Source organism: Gamsiella multidivaricata (assembly GCF_025024155.1).
Source record: "Gamsiella multidivaricata strain RSA 2152 chromosome Unknown BC939scaffold_66, whole genome shotgun sequence".
Classification (NCBI taxonomy): Eukaryota; Fungi; Mortierellomycota; class Mortierellomycetes; order Mortierellales; family Mortierellaceae; genus Gamsiella; species Gamsiella multidivaricata.
Window position 1 is genome coordinate 81,090 of NW_026251774.1, and position 17,146 is coordinate 98,235.

The 17,146-nt window shown below is 48.1% G+C and overlaps 6 protein-coding genes across 6 annotated transcripts; 2 read left to right on the forward strand and 4 right to left on the reverse strand.

Moving 5' to 3' along the window:
* Window positions 1-185: 185 nt before the first annotated feature.
* BC939DRAFT_461275 (putative 40S ribosomal protein S15) lies at window positions 186-1,750 on the reverse strand. The gene is made up of 2 exons (XM_051557004.1): window positions 1,527-1,750; window positions 186-771 (listed from the first exon to the last, which is right to left on the reverse strand). Exons 1-2 carry the CDS (start codon window positions 1,527-1,529, stop codon window positions 316-318), a joined length of 459 nt encoding a protein of 152 aa, XP_051408937.1. The 5' UTR covers window positions 1,530-1,750; the 3' UTR covers window positions 186-315.
* Window positions 1,751-2,828: 1,078 nt separating this feature from the next.
* On the reverse strand, window positions 2,829-4,253 carry BC939DRAFT_272468 (uncharacterized protein). The gene has a single exon (XM_051551146.1). The coding sequence runs from the start codon at window positions 4,081-4,083 to the stop codon at window positions 3,115-3,117; it is 969 nt and encodes a 322-aa protein (XP_051408938.1). The 5' UTR covers window positions 4,084-4,253; the 3' UTR covers window positions 2,829-3,114.
* A 4,625-nt stretch (window positions 4,254-8,878) lies between these two features.
* BC939DRAFT_461285 (uncharacterized protein) lies at window positions 8,879-10,218 on the reverse strand. Its single transcript, XM_051557005.1, has 4 exons — window positions 10,099-10,218; window positions 9,750-9,913; window positions 9,298-9,650; window positions 8,879-9,178 (listed from the first exon to the last, which is right to left on the reverse strand). Exons 1-4 carry the CDS (start codon window positions 10,111-10,113, stop codon window positions 8,958-8,960), a joined length of 753 nt encoding a protein of 250 aa, XP_051408939.1. The 5' UTR covers window positions 10,114-10,218; the 3' UTR covers window positions 8,879-8,957.
* Window positions 10,219-10,286: 68 nt separating this feature from the next.
* BC939DRAFT_400808 (uncharacterized protein) lies at window positions 10,287-11,769 on the reverse strand (the record flags this gene model as incomplete). The annotated part of the gene is made up of 2 exons (XM_051552567.1): window positions 10,287-11,449; window positions 11,538-11,769. 2 exons carry the CDS (start codon window positions 11,767-11,769, stop codon window positions 10,287-10,289), a joined length of 1,395 nt encoding a protein of 464 aa, XP_051408940.1.
* Window positions 11,770-13,029: 1,260 nt separating this feature from the next.
* Window positions 13,030-14,275, forward strand: BC939DRAFT_479941 (uncharacterized protein; the record flags this gene model as incomplete). Its single annotated transcript, XM_051558889.1, has 3 exons — window positions 13,030-13,097; window positions 13,299-13,449; window positions 14,030-14,275. 3 exons carry the CDS (start codon window positions 13,030-13,032, stop codon window positions 14,273-14,275), a joined length of 465 nt encoding a protein of 154 aa, XP_051408941.1.
* On the forward strand, window positions 14,048-17,146 carry BC939DRAFT_272524 (ubiquitin-conjugating enzyme E2Z). Its single transcript, XM_051551147.1, has 10 exons — window positions 14,048-14,489; window positions 14,611-14,665; window positions 14,841-14,965; window positions 15,066-15,112; window positions 15,223-15,289; window positions 15,380-15,444; window positions 15,553-15,628; window positions 15,723-16,377; window positions 16,483-16,717; window positions 16,811-17,146. Exons 1-10 carry the CDS (start codon window positions 14,405-14,407, stop codon window positions 16,904-16,906), a joined length of 1,506 nt encoding a protein of 501 aa, XP_051408942.1. The 5' UTR covers window positions 14,048-14,404; the 3' UTR covers window positions 16,907-17,146.

Below are 17,146 nucleotides of genomic sequence, written 5' to 3' on the forward strand. Positions count from 1 at the left end.
CAGATTGCTGTGCACCAGAATTTGCTTCCACAATTTCTTTTGTTCAGCGCCATAAAAAATGCTGGCGCAATGGGTCCCAAAAAAAATAAGCATTTGGGCGGAGGCCTCTCAAAACCTTCAATTGGTGATTACTACCATAACGCCGAAGCAAACACGAACGAACGTATCGTGCAAAGGAAGGATCGTTTTAGACGCCAAAAAAAAAAAAGGAAAAAAGAATTTATTTCTGCAACATATTGATCCCGGAAACAAATGCCTCGTGTGCGGTCTTCTTTTTTTTTTATTGTAAAGCGTGTTGAAAGAAAAAAAACCGTTTTACTTGAGGGGAATGAAACGGGAAGAGTGAGTAGCACCAATACCGGGACGACCGTGCTTGACGGGCTTGTAGGTGATGGAGAACTCTCCGAGGTAGTGTCCAATCATTTCAGGCTTGATCTCGACCTGGTTGAAGGTCTTTCCGTTGTACACACCGACGACAGAGCCGATCATCTCGGGGACGACGATCATGTTACGGAGGTGGGTCTTGACGACAGCGGGCTTCTCCATAGCGGGAGCGTCCTTCTTGGCCTGACGGAGCTTCTTGATCAAGCCCATGGGCTTGCGCTTGAGACCACGCTGGAAACGTCTGCGGGGGCGGGCGTTGACGAGGTCCATCAACTGCTCCGAGGAAAGGTCCAAGAGCTTGTCAAGGTCGATTCCGCGGTAAGAGAACTTGCGGAACGTTCTCTTCTTCTTCACATCGAGGGCAGCATCATCATGGTGTTCGTCAGCCTAGAGGAGGAGGGACAGAAGGCGTAATAACGGCAGAAGCTGGTAAGTATCGATGTGCTGCCGCAAGCTGACGGATAGATTGTTAAACGTGTCCTGTCTTTCAGCTGCTGATAAGTCTAATAGTTGTTATGAGCTGCCGTGAAACTGTTACTGCGTCGAAGGTGAGATGGATCCATGGATGCCTTCATTCATCTCCACTGGCTCCTGTTACCCTTGATCGCCTGCTTCTTTCTTTGTGATGATGCTCCTGTCCCAGTCCTCTAAAGGTTCTTCCTCCTTGGCCAGGCTACAAACGGCGTTCATAGCAGTGAACCGTCTCGTCCAACGCTGGCCGGTTGGAAACCAGATTCAGCCCTTGTCCAAGCACATCGATCCCTGCACGTTTTTTTCGAAATAGCAATCGATCGAACGCCGACTGCCCTTCAAGACAAAGCTGTTGCGAGCTGATAATAGCTATTTTTGCATTTGTTCTTTGACAATTTTCCTACTCCCGGTTCACTCTGCTGAATGATCGACACAGAAAAGGCGCACAACGCGATCCGTCCAAGTGATGCTCATCCTTGGACCATCAAAGTCAACCAGCCAGTTCCACCCTCCCTTGCCCTAAGTCTCTCTCCAAATCCTGATGCCTCAATTCATGGGGAAGTAGCGGGTCGATAGACTGATGGATGGTATGCTCCTCGTATCGCTTCAGTCCATGAATATGGATGTGTGTGTGTGTCATTAGTGACGGATGGCATCCTGCAGTCACGAACCATTTTGAATAGTTTTGAAAGGAGTTTGCCAAAGGCACAAGACAGTGGTCTAATTTATTCCCGCTGGGTGGTCTTTACTTAAGGGTGTATAGGTGACTTCGCCCGCAACCGAGTGCACATCCACTGCGAGCTACCGCAGCTTTCTTTCCTGCTGGGCAGTTCGCGCATAGCTCTGTGAATAAAGCAGGCAGAGCCATATCTCACTCTTTAAAAAAAAAAAAAAACGACCCTTTCTGCACCTTCGGCTCAATTGTTCCGCGCGCATGAAGTTGGATATGATGCGCGATCACTCACCAGGCGCAAATGGTAAAAGAGAATGATTACCGATATCTACCCTCTGGTGGTTTTTTTATGCGAAACGAGGATGTACTTCCGTAGAACATTTTGCATGAAACATTGTTATCGCCGCTATGTTCGTATGCTCCTGCCCTTGTGACCCCGAGAACAATCGAATAACCGTTCGCGATTCGATCGCGCTCCTCGGTGACCTTGTCAACAAACACGACCAACAGCCCTGAAACAAAGCAACATGGGGCAAGGGGGTCAATTGCTTATGGTAGACTATTTGTATTTTTTTTTTCGATATTCCTTTATTTTGGGGACTATTAAGAGTATTAAGTAGAGTAGATGAGAAAGGAACAACAGAACTAGAAAAACAAATATTTTTTTGTTGTTCAAACGATGGCCGGATATTAGTGATGATAAGTTACAGCTTTTTGAGGGCACGCATGTGTGTGTGAACATCGATGTGGGAGGATTATGATAATGATGACGATGGTTATGGCGATGATATAAAAACAAGAAGACATAGACGCCGTGGTACGCGAGGTAAGGGGCCTTGAAGCATGAACGACGTTTTAACGCTAAATTAGGGAGAAAGAGAGGGTTCATTGTTAGAGTCGCCTGGGAACTGCCATGTGCGAGATAAGGATTGCATGGAGGGGTGTGTGTGTGTGTGTGTGTGTGTGTGTGGTAGTGGTAGTCCACACGAGAAAGATGATATGACGGGCTGGCCATGTCATTATCGATGGTGGATTAGATGGATAGAAAAGATAGAAAGATAGACAGATAGACAGATTGACTATGCATTGAATGGTGGGTGGGTGGTGTGATGGTGTGGTGTGCACCACACTTATGCAGAATGTGCTGTTGTCCTTGTAGTTGTTGTTTGCTGCCGCAAGTTGAGCTGGGGACTAGTGAGCATATGCTGGACATGTCGCACAACAACAACAATGCAAACAATCCCGTAGCCAAGAGCGGGGTTACTCGAGCAGAGCATGGGGGGCAAAGGAAAAAATGCACGATCCATGCCACGCCAAAGTAAGGTTCCCGTGTTCGGCAGAGAATCATATGCTCATCGATCCAACTTCGTGTGACAATGACTCGCCATGATTCGAAAAATAAACAAGTCGGCTAACCAGCAACCAACCAGGTGCAAGGGGGGGAAACGAAAAGGGGAACCAAAAGAGCGGCTACAGGTACGCGGCAAAACGCGATGGCGTAGATCCTTACCTAGTCTCAGTCATCCATAATTAGCAGGTCCCTATCAGTCCCATGGAGTCAAGGTCACGTCCGACTGGGGCGACGTTTAGTGGGCAGCAACAGCGACGGCAGTCTGCTCAACGGTCTTCTCGGCTGGGACCTCGGTGGTCTCAACAGCAGCTGGGGTCTCGTCCTTGGCAGGGGCAGGGGGAGCAGCAACCTCGGGCTCAACAGCAGCAGCAACAGTAGGTGCCTCAGTGACCTCAGTGGCCTCGGCGGTCTCAGCGGTCTCGGCAACGGGGGCAGGAGCCGCAGCCTTCTCCTCCTTCTTCTCCTTCTTGCTCTTGAAGAATCCGAGCGACAAGCGCTTGCTCAACTTGGCAGAGAGAGGGGATGACTTCTCAGCAGGCTTCTCCTCAGCAGGCTTCTCCTCGGCGGCGGGCTTTGCCTCCTCAATATCAGCAGCAGGGGCCTCCACAGCAGGTGCAACTGGGGCCTCGGCAGCAGGGGTAGCCTCAGTCTGAGCAGGGGTCTCGGCGACCTCGGTGTGAACCTCAGCAGGGGTCTCGACAGCGGCCTCAGTGATGGCAGCAGCAGGGGTCTCCTCGACAACGGCAGCGACGGGCTCAGGGGCGGCCTCAGTGACAACGGGGGCCTCGGCAGGGACAGGAGCAACCTCAGCGTGCTTTTCAGGGATAGCAGCCTTCTCAGCCTTGGGCTTCTTCTCAGCCAACTTCTTGATGTTGCTGGTCAATTTTGCGATCCATGACTTCTTCTTGTCAGCCTTGTTGGTGAGGGCAGGGGCATCCTCGGTGGCGGGGGTGGCGATAACCTCGGTGGTGGTCTCCTCGACAACAACAATAGGGGCAGCCTCCTCAGTGGTAGCGGGGGCAGCCTCGGCCTCTGTGGTGGTGGGCTCGACAGCAGCCGCAACGGTTGGCTCGGCAGCGGCCTCAGTGACAGGGGCGGCGACGGTCTCTGCGGCAGGGGCAGCAATCTGCTCCTTGGTCTCGTGGTTGGCGACGGGAGCCTCGACGGTGGGTGCGATGGTGGTGGTGGCGGTGGTGTCGGCCATGGTTGTGATGTGTGATGTGTGAAGGTGTGGGTGTGGGTGGGGGATGGGGTGATGGTTATCGAAGAACGGGAGGATGTCAAAAGCTAAAAGAGAGGAAGGAAAGAGAGAAAAAAGAAAAAAGAAGAAGGAGAGGAGAGAAGGAGAGAAAGGGGGTGCAAAGATATAGGCGCGAGATGAAGAGAAGCAGGTGGCTGGCCTTGGACTTTTAGGCCTTAGCCCTTTGTCCCTGGAGGCGCGGATGGCGTGGATGGGATGTAGTCTATGGTGATGGAGACTATTGTAGCTGGGTACATGTACGATACGGTGGTACTGTAGTCTATACTCCCTAGTCTAGCAGAGTATGTGCTCTTGAGTATTCTTTGGTGGGTCCTCTTTGTGTACCTAAACAATGCAGCAATGAAGAACAAGGACCATGGTCCACCATCGCATGGGCACCTCCACCCAGCTCAACTCATCTCAACTCAAATCAACCCATCCATGGGATGGACTCGACTCATTTTCTTCAACTCAAGTCAAATCTCAATTCACTCTCAGTCAGCTCACTATTGAATAGCGCGCGCTCTCGTTTCTGTTTCTTTTCTCTCCGAGTCCATATGATTGCCAGCTGAACTGAGTTGAATTTAAATAGGTGAGAGCAGAGCGAACATGCAGCACCTATTTGTTGTTGCATGGCATATTATTATTATTCACCTGCATCCAAACAACTAACTCAAAATCCAAACAGCAGCAATTTCCAATTTCTTATTGCAGCACTTTCGCGGGTTCTATCTGCGATCCACACTGCAACTCTCTTGGGTCCATCCACCCCCTCGACTGACCTTGAACTCTGTTATCGCGGAGGGGGTAGAGGGGGCCCACCCGAACGGTATGGGAGGAGAGGTATAGAACAACAGCATGTCTCCTCAGCAAGGCACTGTCTACTACCGACAGTTACCATGTCAACGATCATACAGGCGCGAAGGTATACCACGCAAAAAAGCAACATGACCGGAAGGTCAGCAAGAACCGGCAGTAGCGTCCACTCTCCTCGACCCCTCGCTTAAATCCCCCCTTGCTATTCATTCAACCCCTTTCCGCCATTTTTTTTCGTATTCAAACACATCTCTATCTCTCTGGTTCCAATGTGCTCTACGTTATTTCGTCCACTGCTCCTGACTCCTTGGATCCCGCTTCTAACTCCAGTAAACCGTCTCCTTTCTTTTTCGGTAAGAATTGTGGCCGCGATCAGGTCCTCTGGGACCTCTTCGAAAATCCCCCCCCTCCCTATTAAATAAAGAATAATTTTGCTTTACTCAATAAGTAGAGAGATAGATTACATGATGACATACAACGCTGCAGTGCGCGAGAGACAAGGGAATGGCGCAACCGAGAGGCCAGACAGGCGACTTCCCCCCTTACATCCGTGGTGTAAGCGCAGCCCTGGTCTCATTTTGGTGTCATTGCTGGCCTGAGATTTTTTTTCTTTTGGTCGGATGACCTATCTGTGTCCGTTCCCTGTGAGGTCAAAACAACAACACAGGGATGCACAAGAGATGACTAATGTTGTCCATGTTGCTATCCGTGTCTCTGGATCCAGGGTTAGCCTTACGCTACTGTTGATGTTTGTTACGACTATTCTTGGTCTCTCTATATGCAGGCAGTTATCGACACTGGTTTCTCTTAATCGTTGCTCGGGCTACGGCCCTTCTTCCATGGCACTGTCCTGCCTTGCACATTAGCCTGTACCCCAAACATAGTCTAACGCACACGACGTGTTTAGAAATGTTGTGTATGTTTTGTGGATGGTGCAAAAAAGAAAAAGAAAAAAGTCGGGCTAACTCTAACTGAGATAAGAATTTTCTTGACGTGCCGCAGGTCTATCGCTCGCCACTCCCCTGGCTGGTGGCAAAGGCGATGTACACCTAAGCACAGTGATACTCTTTCCAACCCCTGGAGGCGAAGACTCAGTCGTGTTTCCACTTTTACCGATATTAGGTAATGCGTTGCTTGTGTATCAGGTTTGATGAGGACTATGTTTTTTATTTTTTCTCGGCCTTGGCCAGATAGACTACCGTATGTGGACTTACAGTTGAGACCAACGCGTCTCGTCAATTCGCACCAGTGATCCTTTATTATTTACAACAGAACCCTGCGCAAAGTTGAACCCACTACCGGTAGCGCGCCCTAGCATGACTCTGCACCATACCATCTTCGGCAACGAATGCATTTGACTTATTTTAGTCCGCCGTTGAAAGTCGGATTTGTTGTAGTGCCGCAAACCTCTTTGCCCAAATTTTCGGTCTCCGATCATGAGCCCCTGGTTCAAGAAATTTAAGTTTGAGTCTTGTTGATGTCTTGCTTTTCCGAGTCCCCGAGCGAGGTGATGAATACTGTCGCTGTTTCCGCGTCTTGCTTGGTCAAGGCACGCAATCACAAACATACATATGCACACATTGGGGAGATATCTGCGAACGTTTGTTCTCTACAGTTACCATCTCGGCCTCTCTTTCTGTCACCATGACCCTGATATGTACTCTTGGTAACTCTCATTTGCGCTTTTTTTTTCTGTTATCTTGCATATATGCAGCAGAGCAGTTGTCAAAAATGAAAGACAAAGATGCCAGCATCTTCCTTTTCTCTCATTGGTTTTTCCCTTTACAAGTACACATAGTCTATGAATATATTTTGGCGCCAAAAAAGACCTACGAGAGTGTGTATGGAATGTTGTTAGAACGCTCACATTAGTCACGAAACAGCCAATTCAGCCAGTGTATCGGTGCTCTACTGTAGTCAAAGAGCAACCGGGCTATCAGTGCTTCTAGAGGCTCATGAGCCGGTATCTATGCATCTATAAGCTGAGAGGATGCTCAGAAAGCAATGCCGTTCATACCTCTCATTCTCTGTCTCCAAAAAAAGATTGGGCCCACAGACCGGACAAGGAAAAATAATCCAATCGTGCATACAAACCAAAAGAGAAATGAAAAAAGAGGAACCTGGAGGTGGAAACCACCATGGCTCTTTCTTGACTATCCATCCACATCTATATTTGCTTTTTTTTTTTTTTTGCTTCTCTCTGGAGCCCTTGGCTGTCTTCTGGCATCCTGAGGGTTCTATTTTCAGCGCGCACTAAAAAAAAAAAAAGTCGATCAAAAGGTCGGCGCGTAGTATACCTTTTTATTGGATACCAGGACCGTGCCTCCGGTTCCAAGAGGTTTATATTAGGGGATAGATACTCAATCGCGGTTACCATGCGCACACCGAGCAATGCACCTCGATTTGGACTTTCTGGCACCTTCCACTCTTTTTTCTTTTACCCTTTGTTTACAAGCCAAAGGGTCCTCACTATCAGTCACACAAAAGAATAAAGAATTGAATACTCCAGCTTAGGGCAGCCAGTAACGAGCCGTTGGGCGAATATACATATTTTTGTGAAACGATAAAAACAAAAACAAGGGTACATGTTGTTCCTAGCCTCTATTTTTTATGTGTCACAGGGTGAGTACATAGTCTATGTACACGTTGAGTTGTTGAGTAGGCTGGCTTTTCGGTCTGCAAGGAAAGTTTGCACAGAAAGAGGAACGAACGAGCGGAAAAAGGGGAGGAGAATCCAAACTAGACTATGTGAGAAAGGGTACCATAAAAAAAGGACCAAAAAAACCTAGAGAGCAGGGGCTCGCTATTATTAATGCTCCGGCATGGCAACCCTCGATGCTCTACATGTGTAGCCGTACAACGGAGACGAAATACATGCTGCTCTGCCTAACACTCCACCACCATGGCAGCTATTTCTTCCTGTCCTTTTATTTAAAAAAGGACAAGGTAAGGGGAACGAGGGAGCTGGGAAGTAGGGGTAAAGTATACTTGTGTATGTAATCAGCTGCGGGGGGAGAGGACGATCCCACATGCTATTGCGGCTGTTGACAATGCTGAATATGCTCTGCGGATAATATGGTTTTTCCTACTCGAAACGAAACCTTGGTTCTTTACACACACCACTCACAGCAAGACACATCCGTCCCCGTCCCCGTCCTCAGCGCCTTGGCGTTTTTTCTCTTCTTCTTCGGTTCTTGGTCCTTCGGTCGGTTGCTATTTGTGCGCGTGCACAGGGTCACAAGAAAAAGAAAACATGAGGGGTTCAGACAGAAGCGGAGATCATTTTTATTTTCCCCTGTTGTTTATGCCCGAACAAAAAAAAAAAAAAAAAAAACTGCCCAAAGACATCGTGGATAAGCAAGCCGACCTGCCTGTGCCACAGCAATGAGGTAAACAAAATAAACAGACCATGAGCAGCTGGCGTTGTGACACTAACACATGTCGAGGTTCCCTAAAACCCCCCCACCCCAATCTACGATTTTCCTCAAAGAAGTTTGCTCATCCTTTTAGGCTGAAAAACCGTGCACGTAAGGAAAAAAAAAAAAAAAAAAAAAAAAAAAAGGTAGACTATCCCTGTGATAGTCCTTGGGTTTATTCTGCTGGCAATACATTCACTGCTGTAAACACAGATCTCGCGTTTTTGTTTTGTTTTTTTCTTTGTCCGCACGCGTCCTCCCACTCGCGACGCGCCAGGACGCACAGAGTCACCGATCAACACTTTCTTTTTGGGTTTCCGTCAACTGGTGCCTGAATCAGCGCCACTAAAATCATGGTTAAGGATAATGAACCCAGGGGACGAAACTTTTTTCAATACCGCCAACATCAGTATTACTACTACTACTACTACTACTACTACTACTACTACTACTACTACTACTACTACTACTACTACCTACTTCGTCCTGTTCAAAGGAATGCAGTTCTCGTATGATGAGATTGTGATTTTTTTTTTTATTTAAAAAAAAATAAATGCTAGTGTGTGCGCGGGCATAAACGACTCTCCATCAATGCCCATGCTCTCTCTAAAAGAAATCGACAGCATGCTTGCGTGCAAGACCGGCTGCTGAGGCATTCTTGGTATTGGTATTGCTTTTGGTGGTAGTGGTTGTAGTGGTCGTTGTAGTCTTGGTCGCTGTCGTCTTTTGAATCGTCTGCGATGTCCTAACTTTAAGTGCGCTCTTCACTGGACGCTTGTCGACTGCAGGCACCGAGACCAAAGTAATGGGGCTTGTCTTGTCGAATCCTAAATGACGATAAAAAGGAGAAAAAAAAATAAATAAATCTAAGACGACGGACGAAAAATACGAATGCACTCGAGTGTGGTCGCCTGATGCATCATTCATAATGTGTCTTTTCACGTACTCTTGACGGTATTGTTCTGCAACCTCCATGTAATAGACCGCTTTATGGGTGTCGTGTTTTTGGGGGATCCAGAGTCCGAGGTGACTGTAGACGAAGACGAGGTCGGTGACAGGACCGGTGAGGATCCTGAGGTGTCCATGTCTGTCGACACCGTTACTCCTGATGCTCTCTTCTGCTGGTTCTTAGACTTCTTGCCCTGTGCGCTTTTCTGGACCTTCTCCTGCTCCAAAATTTCGTTCTGCTCTGTCAATCGGTCCTGGACATGCTTCCAGATATGATGTTGGTGCATCTGTTTCTTCTGCAGGTCCTCCTCCTGCTGCTGTTTTAGCAACTTGTAAGTAGGCGTGTCGAAGCTGCAGCAAACAAGAGAGCAAAAAATTATTAATGTTAATAATACTCTAGAGCTGAGACCGAAGAGCAAGTATGATCGAGAACCTGAAGAAAGCAATTACCAAAGCATAGGAGCTCTTGATCTCCGGGGACGGCGTTGGCTGTAGAGAATGCTCCAGGTGCTCCAGGGCGCTTGCTTGTAGTGGGAGAGGCGCCATAGGGAGATCAACGAGGCTAATTGTCTATCGGTTAACTGCCTTGGCTGGTCAACCTGAACATCTTCAATCTAATAGTGCAGGTTACAAAGCGCTTTAGCTGGTTAGCTGGATAAAACCTTGCGTTGCGAGTAGTCTGTTACCATTGGAGACTAACACAGCACCCGATGATGAAAGGAAGCGATGCAGCACAGAGGGGGAGGACAACTATGCGTATGTCTTCTGTAGTCTCGAGAGAAGAAAGACATCTTCTTACCTCCATATCGTTCATGTTGCTGTGTAAGTTGTGAAATGAGAGGAAATACAGGGGAAGCAGGGCGAAAGCGATGCAAGAAAGCAGAGATGAGTTTCTGGTTCATTAGATTGTTTACTCCACGAGACTGCTGAAAGAGGCATTTTTTTTTTAGACAGTAAACTTTATTTAGGCGTGAATGACAGAGTTTTTTAATGGCCATGGTGAGGCCGAGTCTCTTCCACGATCTCAGCGTCGTTGACAGGGTATTTACGAATTGATGAGCTGTCCTGCCCCTGCAGCGGCTCCTTTTGCTCCTTGCTGATAACGCCCTGGTCGCACGGAGTTCCCGTCAAGGTCTTAGTATCGTCATCATCCATGCGACCCATGTACTTCGATCCGATATAGAAGCAGATTGCCGCGACCAGTCCTCCCAAGAAGCCAATGCCATCGTTCTTGAACCCAACCAGCATTCCAGCTGTTGTGATCATCACGATAAAGTTGGCGTGTCGCTTCTGGTCGCTCAAAACGCCGTCGTTCACGGTCCTGGCTACGGCGCCCAACTCGATACCGCTGACAAACAACATCACACCCAAGATCGCGCTTGGATATCTGGCAATCAAACCCGACAACGAGCTGCCGAAGAAGAGCCCAAAAAAGATCTTGAGCAAGCCTAGAATAATGATCGAGACCTCCGTTCGGGCACCAAATCGATATTGCGCCGCCAATCCTCCGGAACCATGACAGAATGGGATCGACCCAAAGAAGCATCCGATCAAGTTCATGATCCCGACCGAGACAGCGATCGTAGGTGTTCCTGTCGGACGCTCTGGGAATAAGTCCTGGGCAAGGGCAGCCAAGGCAATCACGGAATTTAAGCAAGTCAGTGGGATCTGACCAAGCGAGGCCGAAACGAATCCATGCTTGAACTCTTCCCACGTTGGAACCGTGACGCGGATGGTATATACGCCGATCTTGGGGTAGGCGACATTGAGAGGGGGGTTGGTGTACAGCTTGATAAACGCGATGATCAGTCCAATAACAAAGAGGATCATGGCCGTGGGGATACGCTTGGAGCGGTAATAGAAGATAAAGACCACAATAAATGCAAAGCAGGCCCATTCGTAATTGTTGTCCCAGGTCCAGCTTTCGCCACCAAAGCTCTTGGCCTGCTTCACTAGATCTGCGGCCTTGCCTCCGAATGAGATGGCGGTACCGAGCTGGATACCGCGGATGACAGACATGGGGGTGTACTTTTGGACGAGATAAATTGTCCGGGTCAGGCCAAGGAACATCACGACAGCGGAGACACCCATACCGGCGCTCATGACGGAGCCGATCGACATGTGGTTTGTGAGTGCGATGGCAGCGATGGCTAAGAACGCGAGGCATGGCAGACCGTCAGTATGCCGTCTTATTTCTTGCCATGTTGACTTGATATGACAAGGATATTGAAAACTTACATTTCATAGGCTGAACACACATAGGCATCCTAAATGTCAGGCCGGTGATGATATTCCAGAGTCCTCCAAAGATCAAACTGGCACTGAGATCAACCTGACCCGTCAAGGAGAGAGATAACATGATGGGTAAGAGTGTACCCAAATCGCCGAGAGATCCACTCAGTTCTCCAAGACGGAATCCAGACTTGAAGGAGTGCAGTCTGTCCCTGGCATTGGCCTTGAGTGAGCCCATGATGCCAGTGGACTGCCCTTCTTGTTCCTGTGAGGTGGGAAGTACTTGTGACATCGATATAAAGTGAGCCTTTTAACACAGAGTATGGTAAAGAAGGATGGTGGATTGTTGACGCTTGTGGAGGGCGGGGAAGGGGGACAAGAAAGGGGAGACAAAGATCGAAGACGAGGAAACAAACCTGGGTGTGGTGGGAAGAACGGCGGTACTTATATTAAATACTCAAAGTCTAAAAGGGTTAGGTCAAAAGAGTATGTTCAAGACATAGTAGACACTCAGCCAAAGCAAAAAGTGGGTCTTTCATTGTCAGTGGATCTAATACGGGACCGACGATATACTTCAAGCTCCTTGTAGTGATAGTAAGTAAAATATAAAAAAAAAGGACGTGGTCTGGATGCGGAGGTCATGTTGCTGACCAGGTATACCCGCGGCGCGAGCATTTGTTACTTGGAGCAATTGTTTGTGTGTGAAAAAGGCAGCTCAAAGGTGCACAATCATGGTGTTTCCTAGCGCCAAACAGCTGGACACAAAAAAACAAAAAAAAAAAATGCTGGCCTGGACCCAACTGATAGTAGTATGGCATGGCGCCAAACCGCAGCATTATTCATGCAGTTCACTCCGCCAGGAGTGGACATAAGCATCTCATGGATCTGTTACAAACAATATCGAATACTTTTCTGCTCAGGAATAATATTAGCTTAATTTGTTTGCTACCTTTGTGTGTTTACCAGGGAAATGTCAAAAAAAAATTAAAAAAAAGTGGGGCTTCATGCTGAGGCGCTGTACAGACGGATCCGATTGGTAAACCCTAATAATGTAGACCCAGCACAGGATCTCTCATCGTGGGTAAAAAGTGGGTCTGGGGTGGGTCCAGCAGTGGCCGAAGATCGTGCGGGGACAAAGCGGGGGAAAAAAAAAGATGGGAGACGAAGAGATCCGTGTGCCCAACGCGATAAAAACTGAAATAAAATAGGAGATGAGGTTGTCTCGCCCTTTACCTTCTGGCCTAAGATCTTCATCGTTTATAGCGTTTGCGTGTTAAACATCAGCTGCAGTATCGGAAGCGGACAAGGAACCTTGAACATTTGCAGGATAACAGAATCTGCTTTCTGTATCCCGGACAGATGTTTATTGTGATTGTGCAGGAGCGTGAAGTATATCACTCGCCAAAAAGTTTAGGACCCCTGGCCTGAAGGGCATCCAAAAAAGTACATGCGACCTTCTGGGATCATCGAGGACGGCGTCGTTGTTGCCATACTATAAATGCCTACAATCGAAGCCGTCTTTGTGATCTTGTCGCTTTCAAAGGCCTTCGAACCTCCTTCAAATCTGTAATGATTTCGTCCGCTGCGCCCGCTCTTGGAATCATGCTCGTCCAATGTATGCTTGGAGGACACAACAGCATACAAAATCACCAATCACGGCTCGATAAACGGTCGCGGAAATCACCAAAGTTGAATTTGTCCCAATTGAACAGAGCCACAGATGTCTTGAGACGCCATAAACGTACTGACTGCAGGTCGCTTCTATAGCCTCTCAGACATTGATTTGCGTGTCGGCAATATGCCTGTAGCCTATTTCGAGTCCTTATCCCAACTTAGCCCTCAATTTAGGCAGTTTATTGACAATCGTCAATGCAAGCTGATAATGTGTAACATCAACTGCATTGTTACGATGACATTGGTAGAGGTTTTACCCAATGCTGTGGATGGCTGAGTGAGAGTAATAACCACCGAAAGGTAGGGCATGGTCTCGCGACAGGTTCTGCATGATCATGAGAGGACTCTGAGAAAAAAAGAGGGCAAAGGTTGCTCAGGAGTGACTGAGACAAAAAGGGCATGATTTATTGTTGCAGTGCGATGCCGATGTCCTCTGTTCTGGCGAATGAAGTTTGTAGTAGTGTGTTTCTTAGTGACACGGGCTGGAGGATGGACAGGATAGCGTGTAAGAGAGAAGCTCAACTTCGCCATGTTTTTCGGTCTTATTGCGTCCCGTATGAGTTCCACTGAAATCTACGCGCCGACTCCTTCGAGGTCATGTTGCACGCCAAGGAAAGTCTCCACGAAGTCAATGCTGCACTCTTGAGAGTGTGTATGCGGGGGAGGACCATGAAAAGGAGGATAGGTCCAATTGCTTAGTGGGATGTAGGTGCTGCACCAGCCATGGATAGTGTTCAACGGACTGGACGCGTCTTGGTGCCACAGAACGCGGGATAATTGGTCGATGGGGCATGGACGTGGTGACTGCCCACGAATGAACGTAGAGAGTCCCCGGCAGTGAAGGCCTCCTTCGCCCTCCTTCCCGCGCTTATTTCCTCAGCCCACCCGTCCCTCGCCCTCTCCTTGTTTGCGCCTCTCCTGCCTGCGCCTCCGCTGCTTCAGCACACTCTCGGGTCGACTCTTCCCAACACGCTAGTCGCTGCGGCAGAGACACAGCCCAGTCTACACCTCGACGCTCACCCAAATCCACCGTGCTGTGTCCCGTGGTCAAGCAAGACTGCACCCCTTGACCAGACCCGCATCCCATCTCTCCTCTTTTACAACCTACTCTCTTTCTTCATCGCAACTGCAGATTGGAAACAAAATAAAAAGTACCACTGCAATAACGAAAACAAAACAGCAGTGCCGACACAGTAGCCATGTCCAACGCGGTGACGCTACGCATCACAAAGGAGCTGTCAGAGTTCGCAAAGAACCCTGATCATCAGCTTTTTCTCCATTACGGTACGGCTCATTCCAACGTCGGTGGCAAAGCCGTTCGAAGGACCCCCAGTACGCGCTTATTGCCAAAGACTGAATGGCTTTCGTTGTTTTCTCTCTGCCTATCATCCTTTTCTTTGCTTAGATGATTCAAACATTATGAACATCAAGGCCATGATTACCGGCCCCCCTGATACACCGTAAGACAATCTATATGACCAATTGGTGGATGCAAACGACCACGAGAGCCATGGACGAACGTCAAGGAGAAGGGGAAAGTGAAGAGGAGCCGCTCCAGGGGCTTGGTTATCACTTTATACAGCAGGATGAGCAAGATTCTTACTTGGCACTGATCATGTGGAAATGAGCTAGCAGTGCACAGAGCGGTATTCAACCAAGGTTCTCTCTCTATTGTTTGTTATGGACTATTAGGTATTGCTTGGGGCAATTCGAATTCAGCTTGCAGTTTCCAAAGGACTATCCGACCAATCCACCCAAAGGCATGCTGCGGCTCTAATTTATCGCTATGCTGTACATATCTGATATTGTGGAAATGGTCGATTAACCTTGTCTTTTGAATATTATCTCCACGTTTTGTAGTTCTCGCCTTGACAACCAACCACGGTCGAACACGATTTAACCCTAACGTAACCCTTTACAAGTTTACCAGCAATTAGCTATGTCCTTTACGGTCGCTGTTTATGATCAATGTACTTACAGAATTACACCCTCTAATTGCTGCTGGTTTTCTATTCAGATCTATGCAGGTGGAAAAGTATGCCTCAGTATCCTTGGCACGTGGAGAGGCAATGCAGGAGAACAATGTAGGGATGAATGCAGGAGTTTGAAGTACAAAGGCGCCAGATAAACGTCCCAAGCCAGTACTGACTGGCCCATTTCTGTCGCAATGATAGGGTCTTCGGCGCATGGGATCACAAGCATCTTGTTAAGCATTCAGTCACTTATGAGCGATATGCCTGTATGTCCTTTTCCTGTGATGATATTACCAATTCTCCTCGAAAGATAAGAGCTTTTAGACATAGCCATATTGATACACATTCACGACGTTCTGCCTCTCTACTTACAGTATCGCAACGAACCAGGACATGATCTCGAGAAAGACCTCACCAAACTTGAGCCTTATAACCAAAAGATTCGTCATGGTGCGTGCACTGCCCTTGCATGATACTGCGTCTCCTGATCCTTCCACTGGCATGTATCTAATACATGGTTCGCTTTTTGTTACATCTTATGTAGAGACAATCCGTATCTCAATCTGCGACAGGCTTGAGAGGTTTCTCGGAATCAACCAACCTCTCTATTATAACGGGCTGACGGACGCGTCAGCCCCTTCGTCATCATCCTCACCTTCATCGCCTTTAAATACAACGTCGTCCAGCAGTACACTTGTGACACCAGTCGGCACGCCCAACTCCTCCGGAACCCCAACGCTCTCCACCCCAGCTCTGTATGAGCCGCTTACGCCGCTCTACTCGTCGAGTGTTTCCGCAAGCGATGAATTTTCGGATTTGTCAAAGCGCCTCTTCCTGGCCTACTACGATATCTACCAGCACACTGTCCAGACAGAGTCTGCCATTGTCAAGGACGGAACGCCCTTTTACAAGGCGCCTTTCGAGTTTGGAGGCAACAAGATGGATGGCACATTCAACTATGCATCTTTGGCGAAGCGTCTGGAGGTTATCAAGACTACTATTGAAAAGGAGACCTCAGAGTGGATTACGCAGTCAAGCCAGTGGATCAGTACCTCGAGTCGGATGTCAAGCAACCTCCGGCGACAGTTCGAGCAGATCCGCGAGTACTATCGTGAGAACAACACTGGAGGCGTTGAAGTGGAGCTGGTTGATGACAATCCATTTGTCTGGACTTTCACGCTGTTCGGCAAGCCGATGAGGTTAATTTTGGAGTCAATTGCATGTCATGTCTGCTATAGGTACTTTCAATAGCACTCTAATTTTAACGCAATTTCCTCCGCCTTCCTTTGGATATCCCACATTAGCAATTACGACGGCGGCATGTTCAGAGTTCAGATGGTTTTCCATGACTCCTTCCCTGAGATCCAGCCGCGCGTCAAGTTCTTGACGCCCATGTACCATGTCCATGTAACCTCTGATGGGATGCCATTCTACAGCGTAGATAAGCCCGACGATGTGAGATTCCATATGGAGGCAATCAGCCGCCTTATTCTCGAAGATGAACCATCAACCAACCCATCGACACATGTCAACTTACAGGTACGTCCATAACGGGCAACGGACCGTCAAGTTTTTTTTTTTCTATCCTCGGTAGTAATTATTACTTGTTTATTTCTTGAATATGAAAATTAGGCAGCCAAGCTTCACTTTGGAACAAAGGAACAGCGTCGGGAATACAACAGAAATGCGCGACGATGCGCTAGTCGCTCGACCGACTATTTCGAGTAAAAATTCGACCAAGACATTCCCAGAACGTGAAGGAATCACAGGTCTGTCGGGCTACGCTATTGTGTGCTGTTCTCTACCTTCCATTATCTACCGATTCGTCTGTTATTTGTATAAAAGTCCCAATCGAATATGACTACCGTGCGCTCGACTATCCAAGGAGACTGTATTTGCGTTTCCTAGTAGAGAGAGGGAGCAACCCTCAATAAATTTACTGAATGGGCAGTTCACCTGTAAACAGAG

Bases quoted from the DNA above. Each gene is read 5' to 3' on its own strand.
- BC939DRAFT_272468 (XM_051551146.1), bottom strand. From the start codon at position 4,083: ATGGCCGACACCACCGCCACCACCACCATCGCACCCACCGTCGAGGCT.
- BC939DRAFT_461285 (XM_051557005.1), bottom strand. The intron at 9,651-9,749 runs GTAATTGCTTTC...TGTTTGCTGCAG, and splicing joins TCAAGAGCTCCTATGCTTTG to CTTCGACACGCCTACTTACA. The intron at 9,179-9,297 runs GTACGTGAAAAG...ATCGTCATTTAG, and splicing joins GCAGAACAATACCGTCAAGA to GATTCGACAAGACAAGCCCC.
- BC939DRAFT_272524 (XM_051551147.1), top strand. From the start codon at position 14,405: ATGTCCAACGCGGTGACGCTACGCATCACAAAGGAGCTGTCAGAGTTC. The intron at 15,113-15,222 runs GTAACCCTTTAC...TTTTCTATTCAG, and splicing joins GAACACGATTTAACCCTAAC to ATCTATGCAGGTGGAAAAGT. The intron at 15,290-15,379 runs GTAGGGATGAAT...TCGCAATGATAG, and splicing joins AGGCAATGCAGGAGAACAAT to GGTCTTCGGCGCATGGGATC.